This window comes from Rattus rattus, chromosome 1 (assembly GCF_011064425.1).
Source record: "Rattus rattus isolate New Zealand chromosome 1, Rrattus_CSIRO_v1, whole genome shotgun sequence".
Taxonomy (NCBI): domain Eukaryota; kingdom Metazoa; phylum Chordata; class Mammalia; order Rodentia; family Muridae; genus Rattus; species Rattus rattus.
This window is the reverse complement of record NC_046154.1, coordinates 229521212-229545554: the sequence shown is the minus strand read 5'-3', so window position 1 is coordinate 229545554 and position 24343 is coordinate 229521212. Positions and strand designations below refer to the sequence as shown.

The window sequence follows — 24343 nt, the reverse complement described above, 5'->3', positions numbered from 1 at the left end:
GGATGCTGATCAGCTAACTCTCTCATCTGTTGCTCCCAGAAACTTAGACCACCTGCAGATCAGCCCACATTTATGAAACTAATAGATTTTCCACAGATAACGCCACAGAATTCAGGGATGAGCAGCTAACCTCAAAAACAGTTTCCTTATTTTAAGGGAGGAGCTGTGGCAAATGGAACTGGTCCAGAACAAGAGTTGTTCAGACTGAAACATGAACTTTAACGAAGTAAAGCAAACAAAGGGAATGTGGCTCAGTGGTCGAGCATTTGCTTAGCACGTGCATGATTCTGGGGTTGACTCCAAAACAACAAAACCTAGCAAGCCAAGGAACAAGAGTTACCTGTGACTGACGGAAAAGCTCAATCCAGACCGAATTCAGCCCACTAAACTTTCCGCAGGGGATCATGAGCCAAGGTGGGAGTTCCACACATCTTGTTGGACACAGAATTAGCTGGCTTGTTGAGCTGTGTTCTTTTGGTTTGGTAAGACAGGTTCTCATGTATCCCAGACTTGCCATCTAGTCAACGATATGTATCACTGTTCTGAGTGCCTCGTCTCCCTGTTTCCGCCTCCAAAGTGATGGATTACAGATGTGTACTACCTTGTCCAGCAGCAGATTGCTCTTTTATGTCTGCCCATGGTGTCTACCGTGATCTGAAAAAAATAAACTGTTTCTGAAGTGCATCGTTTGAGTATTATCCTATAGAAGGGCTCAACCTTTTTTTTTTTTTTTTTTTAGATTTATTCATTTATTATATATAATTACACTGTAGCTGTCTTCAGACACACCAGAAGAGGTCATCAGATCCCATTACAGATGGTTGTGAGCCACCATGTGGTTGCTGGGAATTGAACTCAGGACCTCTGGAAGAGCAGTCGGGTGCTCTTAACCACTGAGCCATCTCTCCAGCCCAGGCTCAACCTTTAAATCAATCCTTTTTCTGCAGTCTTTGAATGCATGACCTAAGGGGTTTGAATGTGACCATTATTATTAAAAAAAAAAAAGTGGCAAAAGTTTTAGATTGAAGCATGGCATGGGGAGAGAGACACCCACAATCCCATCACTGTTGGAGGATGAAGCAGGAGGAGTACCTCTCTAGACCCTCATAGCAAAAACACAAGAAAGAAAATACTTCAGTGAAAATGAATTCAGTCTTGATAACACAGCATTTATTGTACTTGAAGCCCTGTGTGTTTTCTTCTTGTTGTTCTTAAGCGTTTCTTTTCTAACCCAAGGTCAATCTAAGCTTCTTATAGTTAGTTATATGCACGGGAGTTATTTCTACAGTTAATATCAGTCTAGTTCCAACAGAGTTTTGGCTCAAGCCCTCCGAACAGACTTGCACCACAGGGTGCTAGGTAGGGCTAAGCTTTGTCCTGTTACTCCCCTAGTCACTGGGGCTTTTGAGTGACTAGCTCCACCCTGAAGGTATCTGTTGACCCCACACATTCTCACTCAGAAGCATATTTGGAGTCTGTGAGGAACATGGATGAAACCAAAGGAACTTCACAGTTAAAGGTTTTATGGGTTTTTTTTTTTCATTTATAATTGATTTATTTTTGCTTTCTGTGTGTGGGTGTTTAACCTGCATGTATGTCATGTATGTGTACCACATACAAGCCTGTTGCCCACGGAGGCCAGAAGAGGACATCAGCTCCCCTAGAGCTGAAGTTACAGAAAGAAGGTTGTGAGCTGCCACGTGGGTGCTGGGAATCGAACCTGGATCTTCTGGAAGAGCAGCTGGTGCTCTTACCTGTAGAGCCACCTCACTAGCCCCAAATTCACATTTTATCAAAGGAATTATTTTATTCAATTGTCTTTCACTGATATGTGGACTTTTGTTATTTCTATCTACTTAAAGAGTCATCTTCAACAGCCAACACAAGGGCAGCGAGAGTGGGAGTAGATTGGGGGTTGTGGGGAGCAGCCATTCCCCAGGGGCAAGAATTAGATTGCTCACATTTTGCCATCTTGTTCACTGTGATCAAAAGCAGGCCTCATAGGGTCTCCATATTTATAAGATGATTAAAGATAAACTATCTATCGGAAAATCCTTCTCACAGTAAAATAAGAAAAAGAATCCTTCCAGGATTCCCTGCTTTCAGATCCACCGACCACAGGGAAGCTCTCTCTAACGTTGTGTCTTGTTGGTTGCCACGTGAAAAAGACAGTTCTGTTAACTACATCACCCATCCCGAGATTTAAAGGTCAACAGGGAAAAAAAATATGGTTTTGATGTTGTTATCACTCCCAACAAGAGCAATGGAGGGAGGAAGAACAGCCGCGTTCTGTCTTCCCGCTTACACAAGGGCTATTTTCCACCTCGAGTGGCCTTTTCTCTGTGCCAAGTGCACCACAATATCCCTTTCATCAGTAGCTTGCCACAAGCAACAAGTGACAGAAACATCGCTGTCCCAGATGAAGATCAACACAGGCTCAGAAGACCTGGAGAACTCTATGAGGGATTTGACCACCAACATAAACAGTGGCAATCTGAGAAGACCAGAGCAAAGCCCTGGAAAAGCCTGGAGAGGTCTTCCTTCACCAAGGCCTGGGAAACAGCTCATCCTTTTTGGCTTGGTCCAGCAACACTGCAGACCAACTTAACCCGAGCATTTTGGGATGCCCAGCAATACTAGACTCAGCCAGCCAGGAGGAACTATACTGACTCTGATGCACACTGTCATAGGTGTTTAGGGTCTAAAGTATGACCTTTAGGGTTGGAGATGACTCAGAAGCTAAAGGGACTTGCTGCCAAGCTTGACAGTTCTCTGACCTCCATAGTGTCCTGTAGCAGGCATCCCCACACATGCAGGGGCACAACGTATACATATGAAATAAATAGAAGTGAGAGGTGAAGTGTGAACTCTGGCCGGGCATGGTGGGGCACGCCTTAAATCCCAGCACTAAGGAGGCAGAGGCAGACACATCTCTGAGTTCAAGGCCCGTCTGGTCTACCTAGTGAGCTCCAGGACAGCCAGGGCTGCATAGTAAGACCCTGCTTTGTAAAACAAGATGACAAAACAAAACAAAACCCAAACAAAAAACAAGAGGGAGAACGAAAGAAAGAAGAAATGGAAAAGAAAATCAAGTATATGAGCTATAAAAGAAAAATCTAGGCCCAACCTTTGAAGATGGCAAGAATATATGAAAATGTTTGTATTTATTTAATTACTGATTTATATTATTCTGAAGATTTAAATATTTCTTTTTTTGTGAAGGGTTTTGAACCTACAACACATTAGAGAAATACATGTAGATATCTATTAATTTGCCTATTTTTTTATTTTGAAGGTTATTTTGTAATTATATTTATGTTCAAAAAACTTAGCAATGTACATTTAACCCAGTTTAGTGGTGAGTTCTTTAGCCTTTGCCTTTTCCAGCTTGGCAGTGTGAGTCACAGAATTAGGACCCAGGACGTTGCCTCCCTAGTGGCTGCGGATCTTGTCGTATCTGTCATTATAATTGGTCCTAATAGCTTCCACCAGCTTAGCCAGAGCACCCTTGTCTTCTGAGTTAACCTGTGTGAAGGCAACAGTGGTGTTTGTCTTCCTGTGGACCAGGTGCCCCAGCCTGGCCTTTCCCTTGATGATGCAGTAGGGACCCCCATCTTTCAACACAGGGCAGGCAGGAAAACCACCAGTTCAATGGGGTCTACATCATGGGCAATCACCAGCAGCTGAGCCTTCTTGTTCTCCACCAAGGTGGTGACTGTGTTGACCCCTGCTCGGAGGACAGGCGGTCTCTTAGTTGGGACATACCCTCTTCCAGCAGCTTTCTTCTCAGCACGGGCCAGCAGCCTTTGTTCCTTCTGTTTTGTCTCTGGCCTATACTTGTGGGCAAGCTTAAGCAGCTGAGGAGCTGTTTGCCTGTCCAGGGCCTGCCTGGGTGGACTGGTTAATGGCAGGAGGCACTTTAAACTACTTATAGAACTTGAGCAGGGGATGTGTCTCAAATGGATAGAGTGATTCTCTAGCATGGATATAGCCCTGGGGTCGATCTCCCAAATGGCAGACTGGGTATGGCAGTGTCTTAGTTAGGGTTTCCACTGCTGTGAAGAGACACCATAAGCAAGGTAGCTTTTATAAAGGAAAGCATTTAACTGGGGGCTGGCTTAGTTTTGGAGGTTCAATCCATTATCATCATGGCAGGAAGCATGGCAGCATCCAGGCAGACATGGTACTGGAGAAGGAGCCAAGAGTCTTGACCTGAAGGCAACCAGGATAGACTCTCTTCCACCCTGGGCAGAGTTTGAGACTGAGATCTCAAAAGCCCGCTCCCACAGTGATGCACTTCTTCCAACAAGGCCACACCTACCCCAACAAGGTCACACCTCCTAATAGCGCTACTTAGCATATTCAAACCACTACAGTTGGTAGACAATTATAACCTCTGCAGGTGGAGGCCATGCAATCAGGAGCTCAAGATCATCCCTGCTAACATGGTGAGTTCGAAGGCCGCCCGGTGTCCATGAGACGCTATCTCCAAACACTGTTAAACAGATAGGGAGTCTTAATGATTGGTCACAATCCTCCTTCTTAGCGAACAAGTCTAAGGATCAACAGTTACAGAACCCACAGAATGCATGTAAATCCTTTCCTAAGTTATAAGGTGCTGTTTAAATGTTAGCTTCCGTTCTTAAGTGTATCACAAATATTTATCACAAGAGTAAGAGGAAAGAAAGGGAAAATTAGTACAGAAACAATGTCATCTCCTTATATTTTCCTCTCAGCTAGCGAGTGCGATACAATTATACAGGCCAATGGTTAATAAGCAACATCACCTCTTGTTTTCTTCAGACTGCATTCGTGCTGTCCGTGTTCTAACAGCTGCTGGGAGTGCATGAAGCTGTGCGAGCTAAACATTAATGCCTTAACTAGTCCCATCGTCAGCTGACTCGAAAGTGGGAGGCTATGTTCATACTAAATATTTATCAACTCCAACACTGTCAAAAGAGAAATAAATGTTAAGGGGCTCATGATAGAACTGCCAAGTGTCTTTGTCTTGCCTAGATACAAAAACAGAAGAAGAAGAAGAAGAAGAAGAAGAAGAAGAAGAAGAAGGAGAAGGAGAAGGAAGGAGAAGGAGAAGGAGAAGGAGAAGGAGAAGGAGAAGGAGAAGGAGAAGGAGAAGGAGAAGGAGAAGGGAAGGGGAAGGAGGGGAAGGGGGAGGGGGGGGGGGGGGGGGAGGGGGGGGGGGGGGGGGGGGGGGGGGGAGGGGGGGGAGGGGGAGGGGGGGGGGGGGGGGGGGGGAGGGGGGGGAGGGAGGGGGGGAGGGGGGGGGGGAGGGAGGGGGAGAGGAGGGGGGAGGGGGAGAGAGGGAGAGGGAGAGGGAGAGAGGGAGGGAGAGGGATAGAGGGAGGAAGGGGAGGAGAGGGGCAGGGAGGGAGAGAGGCAGGGAGGCAGAGAGGCAGAGAGAAAGAGAGAGAGAGAGAGAGAGAGAGGAGAGGCAGAGAGGGAGAGAGGGAGAGAGAGAGAGGGAGAGAGAGGGAGAGAGGCAGAGAGGGAGAGAGGAGAGACAGAGGCAGGGGCAGAGGGGGAGAGAGGGAGAGGGAGAGGGAGAGGGAGGAGAGGGAGAGGAAGAGGAGGAGGAAGAGGAGGAGGAGGAGGAAGAGGAGGAGGAGGAGGAGGAGGACTCAGTTAAGTAAAAACACTGGATTCCTATCCCCAAATGAACTGCAAAGCACAGAAGTTCAATGCCAGAAACCCTAGGGGTCCTCTAGCTTGAAATAAGGAAAGAGGAGGATTGAGTCTCACTACTTGCAAACTAAAAGCAATTTCACTTTCCACCAGGGATTAACCAACAAGCATCTATGTGTATTTTGACTCAATTCCTAGAATAGGGAGGATGTCATTAGTTACAGAAGTGGAATGACCAAAAGTCATCTATATAGCTGGTGGTTAAAAGTCAGGGTGGGAAAGCGGGAAGTGGTGGCTGGGTAGGTGGCTACTCTCATAGAAGAAGGGGGAGGGTGGGATGGGGGGTTATGGACGGGAAACCGGGAAAAGTGATAACATTTAAAATGTAAATTTAAAAAATTCCAATAAAAAAAAGTACAGAATACCCAAAACACAGTCCACAGAACTCATAAAGGTCAACAAGCTGAAGGGCCCAAGTGAGGACGCCTCAGTCCCACTAGGGAGGGAGAAGAGAGCAGCTACAAGTGGGAAAGGAGGGAGGGACAGTGGAGGGAAAGGGGATGGGGATGGGGGAGAGGGGAACATGGTCTGATACTGGGTAGGGAAAAAGGACTGAAGCCCTGAGGGCCAGCAGAAAGAATGGAAACAGGTGACCTCGGGAGGAAGGAGGTTGGGAGGAGACTCTAAAACGCACCAGAGACCTGGGGAGTGAGAGAACCTTGGGACTGAAAGGGAGGGGCCTTAGATGAAATGTCCCACAGTGGGGGCAGAGAACTTGTAGAGCCCACCTCCAGCAGGAAGACAGGGCATCAAGTGAGGGATGGGGTTGCCATCCCACAGTCAAAGCTCTGACCCATGATTCTTCCTGTCTGAAAGAAATGCAGGGATGGAAATGGAGAAGAACCTGAGGAAAAGAAGGTCCAGCGACACGTCTAAAGTAGGATCCAGATCAAGGGGAGGCCCCAACACCTGACATCATTACTGAGGCTATGGGGCGTTCACAAAAGGGACTGACTGTGACTGCCCTCCAAGAGACCCAGCAAGCAGCTGAAAGAGTCAGATGCAGATATGTGCACCCAACCAGTGGACAGAAGCTGCTGACCCCTCTGGTTGAATTAGGGAAAAGCTGGAGGAAGCTGAGGAGGAGGGCGACCCTGTAGGAGGACCCCTGAGATCTCTCAGACACTGGATCACCCACCAGGCAGCGTACACCAGCTGAGATGAGGCCCCCAACAAGTATACAGCAGAGGACTCCTGGGTCTGGGTTCAGTCAGAGAAGATGTACCTAAGCCTCAAGAGATTGGAGGCCCAGGAAGTTTAGAGGTGGGTTGGGTGGGGTGGGAGACATCCTTGTGGAGACTGGAGGGCAGGGGGAGGAGGTATGGGATGTGGAACAGTCGGAGGATGAACCAGGAGGGGAATAAAATCTGGAGTGTAAAATTAATTAATTAATTAAAAATGGGGAAAAAAGTAAGACATTTCCACCCTCTTGACCTTGCACATACATGAAAGACTGCTCCTACCAAGCAGAATTAGCTTTTGTTTCTGTTTGTACCAGGGGGCATCCATTCAATGTCTGGCATTTATTTCCGTGGCACCGTGGCATAGTTTATTTATTTATTAAGCAATACAAACTTGCCAGGCATAGTGGCACGTGCCTTTAATTCCCAGTATTCAGGAGGCAAAGATGGTGGACTCTAGGGGCTTGAGGCCGGTTTGGTCTACATAATAAACTGTAGTCCAGCTAGGGCCACATAATGAACCCTGTCTCAAAAACAAAGGGAAAAGAAACAGAAACTGTTCTGGAGTAGTGATGCGACCCTGCAATTACAGCACCAGGTAGGCTGATGCAGAAGGATGGCTGTGAGTTCAAGGGAGCATTGCTAGTTGGTAAGCTGCAGGCTTGTCTGGGCAGCTCTAGTGAGATGCCATTTTAAAAGCGAGCAAACAGGGGTTGGGGATTTAGCTCAGTGGTAGAGCACTTGCCTAGGAAGCGCAAGGCCCTGGGTTCGGTCCCCAGCTCCGAAAAAAAGAGCAAAAAAAAAAAAAAAAAAAAAAAAGCGAGCAAACGGTTATTAGTGTAAATTCAGTAGCACTGTTCCCTTTCCTGTAAGTTGCCATCTCACTAAATGATAAACGGATTCTGTACGTGTGACCATTACGGTGATGAGGACCTCCCTGCACGGTCCGCCGCACATGTAGACGCTCATGAAGAAGAAACTGAGAAACTGCATATGGTGGCGTACGCCTGCAATCCTAGCACCTTGGAGGTTAAGGCAAGAAGACCACGAGTTTGACAGCAGCCTGAGCTCACTAAGGGTCTGTCAGAGGAGAATGAAGAGGAGATTGGGGTGGGGGGGAGAAGATAGGGAGGAGTCCTGGCTATTAGCAGAGGCTAGAGGTTCCCCAAGCACCAGTTAGGTGGTCCAGGAAGAGGGAGCTTTAGGAACTAACTCCTCACTTCCTAAGCATTATTCTGAGAACACAGGGGCACCAGGACAGGATGGCAGAACTGGAAACATCCAGATGATCCTCAAATCCTCACAGATTTCCAAGTCTTCCCCGGATAAGCATTCTTTCAGAAGTGCTGATAGGTAGCCAAACCGACTTCCACGCCTCTGCGTTCCCCTTCAGGAAGATAAATAATCTAACAGCAAAAGAACCACCCCAAGTGAGGCTGGCGGGAAGAACGTGGGGGAGATTCCCTCGGGTTCATTAAGCATGTAAATTAGTCAACTGTTTTGTTCCAGGATAAACAGTGACTCAATAAGTCCTCACGGACTAGAACAGTGGTATCTCTTCCCTTAATTAACTTTTCTGGGGGGTGGGGTACAAGGGAAGATCAGAGGACAACTCGCAGAAGTCAGACCTGGCTGTCAGACCTGGAAGGGCCTTTACCCAGCCAGCCTTCTCCGTGACCCTAGACTATTTAATTCTTATCCCTAACTGGTCCATCTTCACTGGAAACACAGTGATAAGTTACAAATGAAGTCCTCAGTAAGCAGGCGCTGTGCCTCTTGGCTCCAAGCCACTGTTGGTGCAAGTCAGCAAATGGTGAACATTCAACAAATGTGCTGGCTCCCGGCCCCACTCCTTAGGTTTCATGGGTGTTTCTCTGTCATTTCCTTTCTGTAGTAAACACAGTGGAAGAAAGATGGTGCTTCTTATAGGGCAGTGGCGTTGCCAGCAGCAGAGTGGCAACTCCTGGGCACTTCAGACAAGTACCTCGCATAAACAAAAGGTTAGACTCACAGTTATCAGGCAATAAAACCACTTTTACTAGGACTCATCTCTTAGTAACATTCGGGAGGAGGCAGTAAAAATTCTGTGCCAAGGTTTCTGTTCCAGTGTGACTGTAATGTGTAGTTAGGCATAAGCTTACACTTATGAATGAGAGAAATATGCTCCCTTGGTATCAGAGGTTATCTTCAATTCCCAAATTAGAGAGATGGAAAGGAAGCACTTGACAAAATAAGTTGAAAGGGCTGACCTTCGAGACCTTTCTGCAGATTGTGCAAGTAAAAGTACACTGTCAACTTTTCAGGGCATCCTCGTGCCTTAATTACCCCTTACACAGTTCTCCTTGTACAGAGAGATAACCAACACCGTGGCTGGGCCTTTTCTGGATGGAAGTTCTTTTTTTTTTTTTTTTTTTTTTTTTTTTTTTTTTTTTGGTTCTTTTTTTTTTTTTTTTTTTTTCGGGGCTGGGGACCGAACCCAGGACCTTGCGCTTCCTAGGCAAGCGCTCTACCACTGAGCCAAATCCCCAACCCCCGGCTGGGCCTTTTCTGGATGGAAGTTATTTCTTAGAAAGTCATCCCAATTCAAGTGGTCCAAATCAGTCCTTGCACCTTAAACTGAAGCCGTTTGCAGTTCCTGCCTTTTGCTGACAATTTTGCTTCTCTTATATTGGGGTGTGGAGAGGAATAGCGAGAGAGTCGTGCTATGCAGCCCTGACTGCCCTGATACTTAGCCCAGGGTGGCCTTGAACTTATGGCCTTTGGGGGACTGGGATTACAGGCAAGCGCTACCACCTATGGCTTATTTTACTTCTTTTATTAAACAGATTTGAATGGAATGGCAGATCTTCCAAATCAGAGGCAGGTAGGGGTTGGGGGGATAGAGAGTGGGGGTACCTCGGGACAGGCTGTCACTGTACGGAGCTGTACAGGGAGCACGATGCTAAAATCAGGCAGTTCAAAAGTTCACATCAATATCCCCCATCCTGTATCTTTCCTACGGCTACTTTCTTCCCTGGATAGATGCTGCTGCTACAGAGTTTTCCCTGAATTTTACCTTAATCACATTATACTCTGGGTGGGTCAAGGTGAAAGGAGGACATCCGGTTTGTCATCACTGAACCCAAATGACCTCTCTGTGGAGGACATAATTATCCCGCCATGCCCTGGCTTTATAGTGTGCAGCTACTCTGGGCAGGGACAACCCCAACTCTGTCCTGAAGCGAGATCCTGATTGAGCTAAGGTGGATGAGAGAACTACATCTTCCTCGCCATGGTATGGAAGGTGGCCAGACAGTCACACTGATGTCCATGAGTTAAGATGGGCCAAGAGATCAATGCTCAAGGCTTGTATAGGTGAGTTTCAGCTGTCAGCCTGGCCACTGGGTGACAGTAGGAGGACTTCAAAAGACAAAGCTAATACCCAAAGCAGAGAATCAAAAGCATGGAAAAGAAACAAAAGAGGAATTCCAACCAAGTCTTTCAGGAAATTGAGTGTCCTCTCATCCAAGAAAACCAGTCTCCATATAGTCCCTCTGATAGTATTACTAATTACTTACATACAAATTATGACCTGCCACATATGTATATGGCTGTAAACCATACATCTTGCTCAAAGGTAGGGACGAGATGATTTATCATGAGCTAAAGAAGAGTGACCATGGGCAGAGAATGTGGCTTCAGGTTGTCCTGGATGATGTGTTTCGGTCTGAGGTCAGATGAGCCTTAGCACTCACTCAGCACAAGTCATGAACCAGTGCACTTGTAGGTGTGCTGGTGGGAACATCAGGTTGCAGCAAAGTGGGGAAATCTGTGCTACAGGTCTCAGATGCTATCTCACAACATTCTTAGCTTCTTGGTTGACAGAAGCAAAGTCTGTTACGTTAAAACACTCCAAAGGTTAGGGCAGATAAAAAGATTAGTGATAAGGGGCTAGTAAAGAGGCAAAAGGAAGCCCAAGGTAATTTTGGTTCTAGGTCATTCCAACTCTGGAGAATCACAAAGTCCTGGTCAATCCGCTGGCATGCAGAACACTCAAAAACAGTGTGGCAGTTTCGGGGAGATTCGGTTTACAAATGCGCCGAGGGCACAGTTAAATGCCAGAGGATGGAAACTGAGAGGGCCTTGCGTTTAAATCCAAGAAACTGGTTTCATTTGTATAATCTACAGATGTGGGGAAACTGTTCACCTGTTGGAGCTTTATGTGTTCAGATAGAGATAACTGAACTATGATAAGGAAACAAAGACATAACTATATACGCACAGTGCGCAGACTAGGGCCAGACACTTGGCTATCATTTCTCATTCAGTAAATGGCTGTGTTTTTCCGTGTTCAGATACCCATCTCTTTACAAGACAACTAGAAGAACGTACACTTGAGCTGCGCGAGGGAGCAGGTTTCTGCAGCCCTACCTCAGAGGATAGGGTGCTTCCGTGGCAAGCGTAAGGAATGAAACTCAGATCTCTGGGACCTACATACAATGTCAGGCATCATGGGGCCCTTGTAAAACAGAGACAGGACATCCCTGAAGCATGCTAGCTGGTTAGACTATCTGAAAGGACAAGATCCTGGGCTCAGTGGGGGACTCTGCCTCTATAAAGTGGAGACTGACTGAGAAAGACACTGATGTCAACTTTGGGTCCCCCCCCTGCCCACATCCACACACATGTGTACATGCATCACACACATGTAAATATTTACACATACACACACGGAGGCAAAAGAAAAAGCAAACAGGGCACCATAAAAAATTTTTTTGAAAGAAAAAGTTCTTATCTACTCCCTGCCTCTACATTGATGTTGATCACGTCTTGTTCCAAATTCCTCTCAAAGTTCCAGGAAGATATTTACACCGTGCCAAGGAGGGCCATACACTTGTAAGGCCATGACTTCAATGTCAGAATAGCCCAGAACATGCGGGTTTCCCCACAGAAATTGCACTGCTTTCCCACAGTGTGGATCCTAGTTTTATGGGCTGTGAGCTGAATTTCTCCATAGCAGTTATCTTCTCTGGGCCAGAAGGATTCCTTCCTTATGTCCTTCCTAACCAGGGGTCATGATCCCCGGGGGTGGAGCCAGGAAAATAAGGTCTAGGCCAGTAGGCTACGGGAAAACAGAACAGAATGCCTGTTAGCATGGTCTATCCTTCCGGTGCTTGCACTGAGAAAAACAGTCCCAGTGTTCTCAGCGTTCCTGCTTACTAGTTATGGCTAGTTTTTTTTAAGGTTTATTTTAATAATTTAATTTTTAAAAACGTATGTGAATGCGTGTCTTTGTGTGTAGGTATGTCACACGACAGTAGGTGCCCTCAGAAGCAAGAGGCATCAAATTATCTGGAACTGGGGCTTCTGGTCAGCTGTGAGGGCTCCTTTGGGATCTGAAGGTTCTAAGGAAGCTGGCTGCAAGGTTCTCGAATTCCAAATTCAAGAGATTTGGAAGGCCCGTAGAACATGCCGGTGGGACTCTCAGGAGCCAGCCTGCATGCCTTTGTAACACCCTATATGTGTCTTTGGTGGGTTCTGGTTATATCTGAAGGGGATACTAGGGAATCTAAGTGAGCTCTCAGGCTGGTTCCTAGTGTACAATGAGCAGGGTCATGGCTGATGATAACCCTAGGCCACCATTTGTTCTCCTTTTCCTAGTCTGTGTACTCTGATTCCTAGCTCTCTTATTTGTGCTATCTGAGAAACCTCTTTGGCTCTATCCTTTTGTACACACAAGCCAGGTGTCCCAGGACCCTGGAGGTTAAGGGGAGAAGATTCAAGTCAGTCCGGACTACACGGTGAGAGCCTTTCTCAAACAAAGGAACAAATAAGGGAAAAAAGTGTTTAGTGATAGTGTGTGTGTGTGTGTGTGTGTGTGTGTGTGTGTGTGTGTGTGTGTGTAGACAACAGCAAGATGGTAAGAGTCTGAGAAAGCAATCTGTTGCAGAAAAATGGCAACGATATTACACAGTTTAAAAGAACTACAATCGCCTACAACTTGGATAAAGCTCACCATGTGGCCAGTTACCTTAGGGAAGCAGCCATTAGTGACGGACAGTACCTGCTTGCTCCAGAGAGAAGAGAATAACAGGAAAGCTTGGCACATGTCTTCCTTGCTTTCTTCAGTGTTCCTCAGGACAGTTGGAATTCCCTCTCTACCCTTTCCAAGCTCACGGGCAGTGGAACCCGTGCAGTTTGTCTTTGTACTAAAATGATGACAGGACTTAGCATCTGTGCAGTCCAAAGCAGGCTTTGAAAATCACGTGGCATGGGAGACTTATTTTGATTCCAGTGTAAAGAAAGCAAGCAATCTGCCTTATCAAAACCACGAATACTTCCAGGGATAAATTAGATTTTCCCACAGACAAAACAATTGTCTACTTTTTGTTGGCAAAAGTTGTCATGCTAGGATGTGACAGTCTCTGACACACGACTCCTTAAAAATGTTTTAATGTAATGCACATATTTTTTGGTGTGAAATAGGTGTGTGTGGTGCAGGCACATGTAAGGTCAGAGGAGTGTATCAAGTGTGTTCTCCCTTTAGTCCTTCAAGATGGTGTCTCTCACTAAACTAAGGTAGCACCCAGTAAGCCTCAACAGTCCCTTCTGTGACTACCAGGACAGCACTGAGGTTACAAGTTTGGATACCGCCACATCTAGCTACAGATACTAAAGATCCAAACTAAGGTCCTGATGCTTAAACAACAAATGATCTTCCTACTGAGGGACTTTGTTAGCCCTAGAAACATAATTTTTGATTCTCCTCATCCTAGTTAGGAACAGCAAACAAACAGGGGTTTGGCCTGTTTCATAAGGACCCAGTTTCTCAACTCTACCATTTCTTGAGAGAAGAACCTGTAGCCAGTTAAAGTGTTCAGTGTTCTCATTTATGAAGTAAAGGCAATAGGACTTATTAGAGACATTAATATGTCAGGCTTGGTGACTCACACCTGCAATCCCATTACGTGGGAAGCAGAGACAGAAAGATTGCTATAAGAGTGTTTAAGACCAGTTTGGGCTACAGGTCTCAAACAACAAAAAACGATACAAAAGCATTAACAGTCAAAGCACTAAGAAGAAGAGTCCTTGAAAAGGTGCCACAAAGCATTTTCATCATTTTTGTTCTACTTATTAATCTACTTATTAATTTTTGGTTCTTAAGGTGGGAGTCACATGTCGCCCTAGCTGGTCTTGAATTTGGTATGTGGCCAAGTTCTTGAATGCCCTGTCCTCATGCCTTCACCTTCTAGTGCTACACTTATAGACTTGTATTATTTTTATTGCGCTTCCTACCGTGAGCTGGCTCTGGTGGATTTCTTTGACAACATTCTGTAGCAAACCTCTTTCTGTGTGAGTACTTCTGGGACCGGCTCATTAAAGAAGGGAGAGGTGGAATTTAGATGTCATAATTGGTGTCAGAGTTGAGACAATGGATTCACATACAAACAAGAACGAAAAGCAAAAACCTAAGGATCTGAAAAGTTATAGAATAAACACCACAGATGTGAATTATTTGTGTGTGGCTGATTATCTTCAAATTAGAAATGCTTTCACCTTTTCCTCAGTTACTTCTTCTCTGTTCAGATACCAACAAGATACTGAAATATGTGTGTGAACGGTCAGCACCAGCTAGCACAGTGGTCCTCAACCTTCCCCATGCTGCTACACTTTAATACAGTTCCTCATAACGCGGAGATCCCCGAGCATAAAATTATTTTCATTGTTACTTCATAACTGTAATTTTGCTACTGTTATGAACTGTAATGTAAACATCTGGTATGCAGGATACCTGATATACAACCCCTGTGATAGGCTCACTTGACCTCCAAAGGAGGCATGGCATGGTTGAGAACCTCTGATCTAGCCTGTCAATAGTGTCACATTTTTGAATTAGTGTTAAGTATTACACTCTTTGGCTAGTTTGAAAATTTTAAGCAGGGACTGAGTGATGGTTCAGGGGTGAAGTGTGCTTGAAACTCGTGCAGAGTTTGGTTCCCAGCATCTACTTCTGGCAGGTCACAACTACCTGTAAGTCCAGTTCCAGGAGGATTCAACACCTCTGAGTGTGCCTGCACAAACACATACACAGTGAAAAATAAAACACACCATGGTTTTTAAAGTGTTCATCTCTTACAGAGTGTAGGCATTCAGCTTTACAATGGTCTGCTTTTCTCATTTCTCAGAGAGGCATACTCTTTCCTTTCCTTGTTTTAGACTTATTTATTATATATGAGTACAGTGTCGCTGTCTTCAGACACACCAGCAGAGAGCATTAGATCCCATTACAGATGGTTGTGAGCCAACACATGGTTGGTGGGATTTGAACTCAGGACCTCTGGAAGAGCAGTCAGTGCTCTTAACCACTGAGCCATCTCTCCAGCCCCCTTTTCTTTTCTATACCTCTGTTCTAAGCATGCTTTCTCCGGCAATGCTAGCTTCTTTCCTCTCTCTTTAAAGCCACACAGCTAGCTACATCATATCCTGTTTCCACTTCCCAAGTGCTGGGATTGTAAGCATGTACGCAAAACGTGTGTGTGTGTGTGTGTGTGTGTGTGTGTGTGTGTGTGTGTTTAAGATGCAAAAGCCTGGAAAATGATTGGGCAAGATGATCCACCAGTCGAACTCAAGTCCGGTGCTTGGGCAGAGAACAGGGTGGCTAGGTTACAAGCCCTAGGGAAGAACCTACTATTATTATTGTGCTAAACAGACATAGTAGTAAAATACCCAACTAAGTACTCATCTTAATACCCATAGAGCAATGCTGTTCTCAACCCTTTTCAGTGCTTTTACAGTAGATGGTGATCAATATAGACTCACAACTGGTCAATGTGCAGAGAAAGAGAGGCTGGGGAATGCTCAGCTGAAATGGGACATCTGAATCATGCCCCCTACTCCCATGGTTCAGGTATTATGGCGGAAGAGGGGGCAGAAAGACTGTAAGAGCCAGAGAAAAAATAACTTGTTACAAAAGAGGCTTTTCCAGATGTGACTCGTGAGCTCACAGCCACTCTGACTGTTCAAGACCTACACAAGCTCAGGTTACCTAAAATTCAGCAAGGAATCCCATCAATCCCTGAAGAGCTACTGGCAATATGTCGGAGAAGGCTGCTTAGAGAGGGAGAATCAGTTGTCTTCAGTGATGCAGCCCCTGGGAGATTACCCATGCTCCAGTAGATTGCCCTATGCTCATGCAAATACTGACTGTAGTAAGTGGATTCAGTTTAAAAAAGAATACTTGCAATCATGAAGTAAAAAAATAAATGAGGGCTGGAGAGATGGCTCAGAGGTTAAGAGCCCTGCCTGTTCTTCCAGAGTTCAATTCCTACCACCCACATAGTGGCTCGCAACCATCTGTCGTGTGATCCGATGCTCTCTTCAGATGTGTATGAAAAGAGGGACAGTGTACTCACATATATAAAATAAATAAATAAGTAAATAAATAAATAAATACATGGGAAATCTATGGGAAGTTAAGAGAAGTAGAGATGGGTTTAATCAAAACATAATATATGCTTGTATGAAATTCTGGGTTTTTTTTTTTTGTTGTTGTTTTGTTGTTGTTATTGTTTTAGTTCTGGGCATGGAAGCAAACTCTTTTAAGATGAGGGAAAAATGTGAGGAGAATTAGGAACAGCTCCTGCTGGGAAAGAAAGAGACTATGTATGTGTGACTTCTGTGGTCCTTATGCAGCCAGCTGCAATAATGTGCCAGCGCTGTGCAGCAAGCCAGCCCCACAGCTGGAGGCAACAACGGTCTGAACATTTGTCCTAGCTCTTATACTGAGCTCTTTCCAGCTTGGAGCCCACTTCGGCCAATTTGACACTGGAGGGTACTCTCCCTCCATTCCCGAGGGAAAAAGGCCAAGAGTTCTGGGTTCACTGGCTTTCCCCAAGAGAACAAACTCCAAAAACAGAAAAGAAGGACTAGGTGTGGTAGCTCCCGACCCATGACTCCTGTAGTTTGGAGGCCGAGGCAGAAGGACGGCCATAAGTTCTAGGCCAGAGTAGACCACATAGAGAGTACAGCCCAGTCTCCAAAAAGTGGGAAAGAAGGTGGGCATAGCTCAAGCTGGAAGTGAAACTTCTTTCACACGCTAGTCTTGAGTTTCCCCATTTTTTATCACCTGTTGCTCACTGTGAAGTCACGGAAATGTAGCCAGGGCAGCAGTAAACTGTGGTGGTGTGAAGCCATCAGAGGCAGAAAGCCTGGGCATCAGTAAATGTCAGGAATCAGACAAGAAGAAGACAGTTGGAAGGGAGGAATCCATTCTGGCAGGAACAGTGAGGATGACCAGAACCCAACACCAGGCACATGGCCACTGCAGTCACCAAAATCTAAGTATCATGTAGCCTTGGTTTGCTGTCGTCAGTTTGAGACTGGGTTCCACAAGCCCACCTAGGCTGGCCTCAAACTCACTATGAATCCAAGATGACTTTTGTCGCCTAACCTCTCTGCCTTTAACCCTGGGGGTGCTGGGATTATAGGCATGAGCCACTGTGCTGAACCCGAGGGATGGCCCAGTAGTCATAAGTGCTTGTTGTGAACTCCTGGCAACCTGAATTTGATCTTGGAACTTATGTCAACACGGAAGGAGAGAACCAGTTCCTGACATTTGTCCTTTGACCTTTACATCGGCACACATAACCCCTGCCCTTCCCCACATACAATAGGATTTTAAATTTTGTTTTAAAATCATTGAAACAAAAAGTGAAATTCAAATCAAATTTAAATGGTTAATATTTGCTCCGACTTTTTTTTTTTTTAAAGACAGGGCCTCGGTAGCCTAGTACTTACTATGCAGGCCAGGCTAAACACAAACTTGTAATTCTCTAGTCCCTGCTTCCCAAATGCTGGGATTGCAGGTGCATAGCATCATTCTCAAACTCGGATGTGACATCTCAACCTTCTCTAAACGGAAAGTGAATTGTCTTTTACATCTCCCTTTACTAAGGAAGAACTGAGGCAAAAGAGTAAGTCAATCGTCCCCAAGTCGTTGCAGAAGTAACACGTGTCGGAGACAGAAGGAAGAAAAACCTGGGCAGCCTGTCTTACATCCTGTGCCCTTCACAACACACAGCCCTCTGCTCACATCTTACCAGGCGCAGGTCAAAAGTGGTGGTGCAGAGAGACCAGGAATACCCACGAATTCCAGCAAGCCCTTGCAGATTGCTAACTAATACAGGAAGCATCTCAGAAGCACCCTGAAAAACTCTTATCTTCCTGGCTACTTCACAGAGAAAGAAGCAGCTCAGACAAGTAAATTAATTTGTCCAAACACGGCTATCCTGCCTAGAGATCATATGGTGTGTAGCAACACTCACTGGTGTGGGCACTAACTCCACATAATCCTCATAACAGTCCTACTGGGTAAAATTTACTGTTACTCATCCTTGTCCAGGGCTCTACACTAGCTAAGTCAAGGGCAAGGCTGGGATTCTGTCAGGCTCAAAGCCTTCTTCAAAACAGAATCGTGGTAACACTTGGCTACATGGTGGAGGAACAGAAAATCAAGCCTGGGTCCAACTCCCAGGTCTGCAGATTTGTGGTGAGAAAGCGTGGGAGCACTTTGGGGAGGCTGGAGAAGGTGCATTACAGGGGCAGTATCTTGAAGAAGAAAGTGATTTGGGGTCATAATGAAGTTTGTAAAAGAAATAAGAAGCAAGAAATCTCACCCAAGCGAAGCCTTTTCATATAGTGAAGAACAAAGCACTAAACTATTAAGAAGGTCAGATTAAATCAGAAGAACTTTATGTCACCTTGATTACAAAATACTCTTGATGGAGGAAAACAGGTTTCTAATTCCCTTCAATTTTGGCCACAAACTTGAGATTCAACGAGGAACCGAAATGCATGATTTTTTCCTTCTGTTACACTGGAAGCTAGGTCCTGACTGTCAAACAGCTACTTCCTCAAACGGAGCCTTGCAAAGCCCAGTGCTTTACCAGACCTCCAGGAACCTTTGTAACAATCTCCTTCAAGTCTTCTTGAAACAGCCACCTAGAAACCGAAATAAGCCGGAAAAATCAAGCCAAGAACTAGAGGGAACTAGCACACCTCTTTCAGGTGGGACCCGGGCTCGGCTCGTGATCCAAATTCTAGCAGAGCCGGATTCATTCTAAGTGGCAATCTGATTTACAACCCCCAATATCGGCAGCTGCGGAAGCACAAGTCTTAGACATATGCCCAAGAAAAGGGAACAGGAAGCAATAGGAATATCATGGGAGCCCTAGGGGTAGTGCTTGCTCCCGGATTTGTAAAATGGGCTTAATTCTAAGATAAGTGCGCTGCGATGGGCCAACTCCGGGGTCCCAAACGTGGGCACTGAACAAGGTACTTTCACGCCCCCTTGCGGACCCAAGTGACACCTGACCGTGTGCCAATTAAGGGATAGGTAAAGAGCTGGGAAAGGTTCTCGAAGAGAAGCGACCCTTCAAGGGACTCGCAGTAATCCGCCAGGTTTTACATAAAAGTAAATTGAAGATCAAAGAAGGGAAGCATGCTTTGCTAACAAAAAGGAAAGCCGAACCGAAGGCAACCACGGGGAGCTGGTGTCTTTTATCTGGAAGTGCAGGGGCTGGGGGGTCCCATCCGATATCTCTTCTTTTTGGAGTGAGCAGGGACACCTGACTAGGGGATTGCGCGTACTGAGTGGTGGCAAGTCGGCGGGACGCGTGGCTGCAGCAGTCCAGCTAGGGCGCAGCCTGCACCGCGCGTTCCCGGCACCGTTCCCCGCAGCCTTGCTGAAGCTGCTAGCCTCCCAGCTGCAGTAGCCAGGCACACGCGCGGCGCGAACCAACCATCCCACGCGCCCGCAACTGTCCCTGTGTCCCGCGCGACACGCCTGCCACGAACCAGACCGCGTGTGCGCTCCGGACCGCGGGGCATAGTGCAATCGATAGCCCACCAACTGAGTGCCTTTCCTTACCGGAGCTGCTCTCCCGTAACTAGGACTTCAGCCATGCGTTCCAGTTCTCTCTGCTGGGCCCCGCCACTCCCGCCGGCGTTGCTGTCGCTGCCACCACTGCCGCCGCTGCTGCCCTCCTCCATGCTCCCGACCGCGCGGTTGCCACTCTGCCTTTGCTGTCCTGGCGGCGGGTGCGCCTGGCGTTTGGATCAGTGTGCCCTCACCGAGGCCGCTCCGGCCATCTTTGTTCCGGGCGGTCCCGTGGCTCAGACGCGATTGGCTGGTGAGGGAATCCCTGCGGGTAAGCAGAAGAGGTCGGCGAGTCCAGCCCTAGAACTTTGGCGTGGGGGGCGTGGCCTGGGCTCTCTCATGGTCGGGGGCGGGGACAAGGAGCAAAATATAAACATCGGGGCGGAGCGCTGAGCCCCGTGTTTTTGCAGGAGGTTGAGCATTTCTTTCCTCTTTTATATTTCCCTTTTCACCCCCAAACTCATGCTGTGGAATTTTACAGTTTTTCTCTAGTTTTCATACCAGAGGTGTAGAGAACAGAAATGAGAACAGTTTACTGAAAAAAATTAAGCAATTGATATTGCTGAAGGGCATTTCAGGCTTCCTGACCCCTTTCCCTATAGACCACCCCCTACTACTACTACCTGATGGTGGAGTCAGTAAAGCATCCTGTCCTGGGGTGCCTAACGACTAAGAACATGGCTTCATTACTACTATTTATTTCCTATCTATATGCTCTTAATCCCTTCTTTACTCTAATTGTAGTTGTCACCTGCCCACACCTGCTGCATTAATGATGTTTTAGATAAATTGTTACCTTCTTATTTTTCCCATATCATAATCAGAGTATTACTTTCCTTTTACATCGGGAAGGAGACTTCCACGAGTGAGGTAACTTCTCTCAGGCAAGCAGGCAGGATTATTCTCAACTTTAGGTTGTGTTTTGAAACAACTGTATCTTGCCAGGTATGATGACATACCTGTGTTCCCACAACTCCAGTGGTTGGAGCAGGGGGGTCATGAGTTCGAACCAGATGGGGATAAAAAGATACCTTGTCTCACAAAACAAACTAAAACCAAAAACAGCTCACCTGACTAAAGGGAGCAATACAATAAGCCTTTAGAAGAGTGGGTTAAACACATTTGAATAGCAGAGCCCAATCGCTCATTAAAAGTCACCATCATTTCCCTTCATTTTTAGTTTGTAAACTTCTACATAGCTTAATTGAGAGGTTATGTCTTCCACAGTCATATAAGTTGGTGGAAGTATCTTTGAATTTCCCTATTGGAAGATACAGAGACTTGTGTCTATGATAACTGTCACAGTCTTCAGAAAGTTGTCAATATATAATAAGACATATGCTGCTGCAAATGTTACTTAGTGTTCCTGAAGACTGGGGTCTAACCCTGCTTGGGTCACAAAAGTAGAACATTTAGCACTTTGCAAAGGCTCACTCCCTGGTAATCAAAACTATTGTTTGGGATAGAATCTTACTGTGTTGCCCAGGCTGGCACAAACTCAAGATCCCCCTGCCTCAGTCTCCCAAGTGCTGGGATTATAATCTCTGAACACCATGCTCTGTACTATTTTTCCCCCAAGGTAAACTCACACTATTCGTTTGTCTTACAATCGAAGAAGCCACTTCTAAGGCTCGCTGGAGCGTTATGAAAATTGGTGGAAGTTATTTTGTTTGTGCTTTACATGACACCGTGAACCTTTTTTAATATCGGTTAATTGATCCGCACAGAACCCTCTTAGGTATCAGTGTTTTCAAATACAAATCTGAAAAGTGAAATAGTTTGCCTAAGTTTCATAACTAGAGAGTTAAACAGCTCTTCAGTGCTTATTGGTATAGATTTTCAAGATATGCTCAGCCACATTCCAGAAAGGAAATAACTTCCTCTAACAGAATATCTTAGGCAATTCCTTTGCCAGTAGAAATTATTTAAGCTTAGTAACTTCAATAAGCAGACGATATTTTAAAAGGTGCACTGAGAGAGAGAAAGTTTTTAGGTCAGTATGATCTAAGAGCCCCATTCTGATATAAAAACATAAAGTGACAGGGAGATGAGACTAACAGCTGTCTGGGTTCTGGTTTTTGTTTGGTTTGTCGAGGTAAGGTTTCTTTGTGCAGCCCAGCCATCCTGGAACTCACTCTGGAGACCAGGCTGACATCAAACTCAGAGCTCTGCCTGTCTCTGCCCCCAGAGTGCTGGGATTATAGGTATGCACTACCACACCCAGCCGTTGGTTCTCAGACTTTAAATCATACACTTATTCAACAGATTATTGAGATGTGAGGCGGGGCATCAGTATGTCATTCAACCATGCAACCTTGGTCCTCGGCTACCATTGGCTAAATTCATAATTTTATGTCAGTCACTAAAGCTCTTTGGATTTCAATTTTCTATTGATAAAATGAAAAGGGATTTTTTTTTTTTTTTTTACTTTCTAGGGATGGTCTGTGACAGTTGTGAAATAACGGTTCAATTAAATAAAGTTTTGAAGATCCATTTTAATAACAAAATTTTGTACATTTGTGACAAAAAAATCACAATTTAAGGCTAAAAAAATGTCAGGTTAGGAAAATGCCTGATTTGAAAGGGAAAGTAACTTTTAATTTTATTTTTAGTTTTAGCTTTTTGACACAGAATATCTCATGTAGCCAAAGCTGGCCTTGAACTCCTGATTTCTCTTGCCTCCATGTTCCAAAGGTCACTGGGCCTAGATATTTTTTCTTGAAAGCCTCTCCTATGAGTGTGTCTGGATATTTTTCTTGAAAGCCCCTCATGTGTGTGTGCGTGTGTGTGTGTGTGTGTGTGTGTACATTGGTATTGGTAGTGGTTGTGGTGTGTGTTTGTGTGGGGTGTGTATGTGTATGTGTGTTATGTGTATATGCATTGATAGTGGTAGTGGTGTTTGTGTGTGTGTGTGTGTGTGTGTGTGTGTATTGGTGGTGGTGGTTTGTGTGTGTGTGTGTGTGTGTGTGTGTATTGGTGGTGGTGGTGTGTGTGTGTGTGTGTGTGTCTTTGTGTGAATGTGAAGATACCGCAGCTAATGAGAGCTGATTTGCTGCTGTTACATATTAAACTTCCAGCTCGCATGTGATACAGCAAACACATCATTACACACTGCTTAAGTCACCCTTCTGACAGAGATGTGGTAGAACTGCCTGCTAAGGACATACAGGCATCAATGGCCACAAAGGTCCTGGAACAACTGGTCCTGAAGAAACTGTCCCTTTGACTGATGACAGAAGACAGGATGGCGCTGTTGTGGCAATTAATCCCACAGCAAGGTTTCAGAAGAGCTGAAAATCCTGACAGACTTCCACTTGCAAGCCGGTTATCTTCTCAGAATGTTCTGTTTGTTCTCGGAGGGAAAGGTTATATAGCATCAGACTCATTGGTTATTGAGTGGATTGGCTGAAATTTCACGAATCCTTACAGGTGGCAACTAGAAGTGAAGGCACCATTCGCAGCTCTGCTGACTCACCCCGGGAGTGCCTCCTGGATGCTTTGGTACTTAGAGGCCAAAATCAAATGGGGAAGATCCGGGCAGGTGTTTGTCTGTACTTCCAGGTGATCAAAGTGTGATGTTTTGATGAAATACAGGACAAGCTACACACAAAAAAGGCATGCTTAACATGTACCCAAGTCTTAGAGAGTCAAGAGACAAAAATACTCTGTAGAGTTGCTGTGAGTGTTTCTCAGTGAATCCTCTCAGTAACAAACTGTTTGTCTCCTCCTTTTGTTTAGGTTCCCAGCCACTCCCTAGCCAGCCGTATTTTGAGCAGTGCCGGTGCAATGAACTCTTCCTAAAGATTAGTCACAAGGTGAAGAGATGAACTTAATTACTAAAAGTGTGAAAGTATAGTGTCAGCCACAAAGCTTCCTGACAGGGTGGGTGTTAGCTGGGATGGGTACCACACACCAAATTGCAGCATTTGGAAGACGGAAGGAAGGTCAGCGTCTGTGGTGGTTTGAATACAGTCGGCCCTGGAAGTACCACTATTAGGAGGTGTGGCCTTGTTGGAGTGGGCGTGGCCTTGTTGGAGGAAGTGTTTCACTGTGGAGGTGGGCTTTGAGACCTTCCTCCTAGCTGCCTGGAAGACAGTCTGCTTCAGTCTTCCTTTGGATGAAGATGTAGAACTCTCAACTCCTCCAGCACTTTGTTTGCCTGGATGCTGCCATGTTTCCTGCCACGATGATAATGGACCAAACCTCTGAACCTGTAAGCCAGCCCCAATTAAAAGTTGTCCCTTATAAGAGTTACCTTGGTTGTGGTGCACATGAAACTTGCTGGAGTTCGTTCTCTCCTTCCACCATGTTGGTTCTGGGACTGACCTCAGGTTCTCAGCCTTGGCGTCCAGTGCATTTACCTCCCCACCCCCCGAATTTTTATCATCTTATAAAAGAGTTAGGCTGTTTTCAAATATTAATGGATTCCTGATTCTTTAGCCATTATACTTGTTATTGGTTTTGTGAGTAGATGAAGCCAATGGTTTAGAATATATTATCCAATGCAGAGGACCAGGTACAGACCCTTGCAGGCCCTGTGCAT

General features: G+C 45.7%; 1 protein-coding gene across 2 annotated transcripts in view; it reads right to left on the bottom strand.

Annotated features, from left to right (window-relative positions):
* Positions 1 to 20062, bottom strand: part of Deptor (DEP domain containing MTOR interacting protein) — a 138556-nt gene extending 118494 nt beyond the window's left edge. The window contains exon 1 of one of the 2 annotated variants that reach the window (XM_032915560.1): positions 19792 to 20062. In XM_032915560.1, coding sequence (XP_032771451.1) covers positions 19792 to 19913 — 122 coding nt within the window. In that variant the 5' untranslated portion in view covers positions 19914 to 20062. The remainder of the gene's footprint in view (positions 1 to 19791) is intronic. The other variant, XM_032915557.1, reaches the window with a different exon arrangement.
* Between the last annotated feature and the right edge of the window lie 4281 nt (positions 20063 to 24343).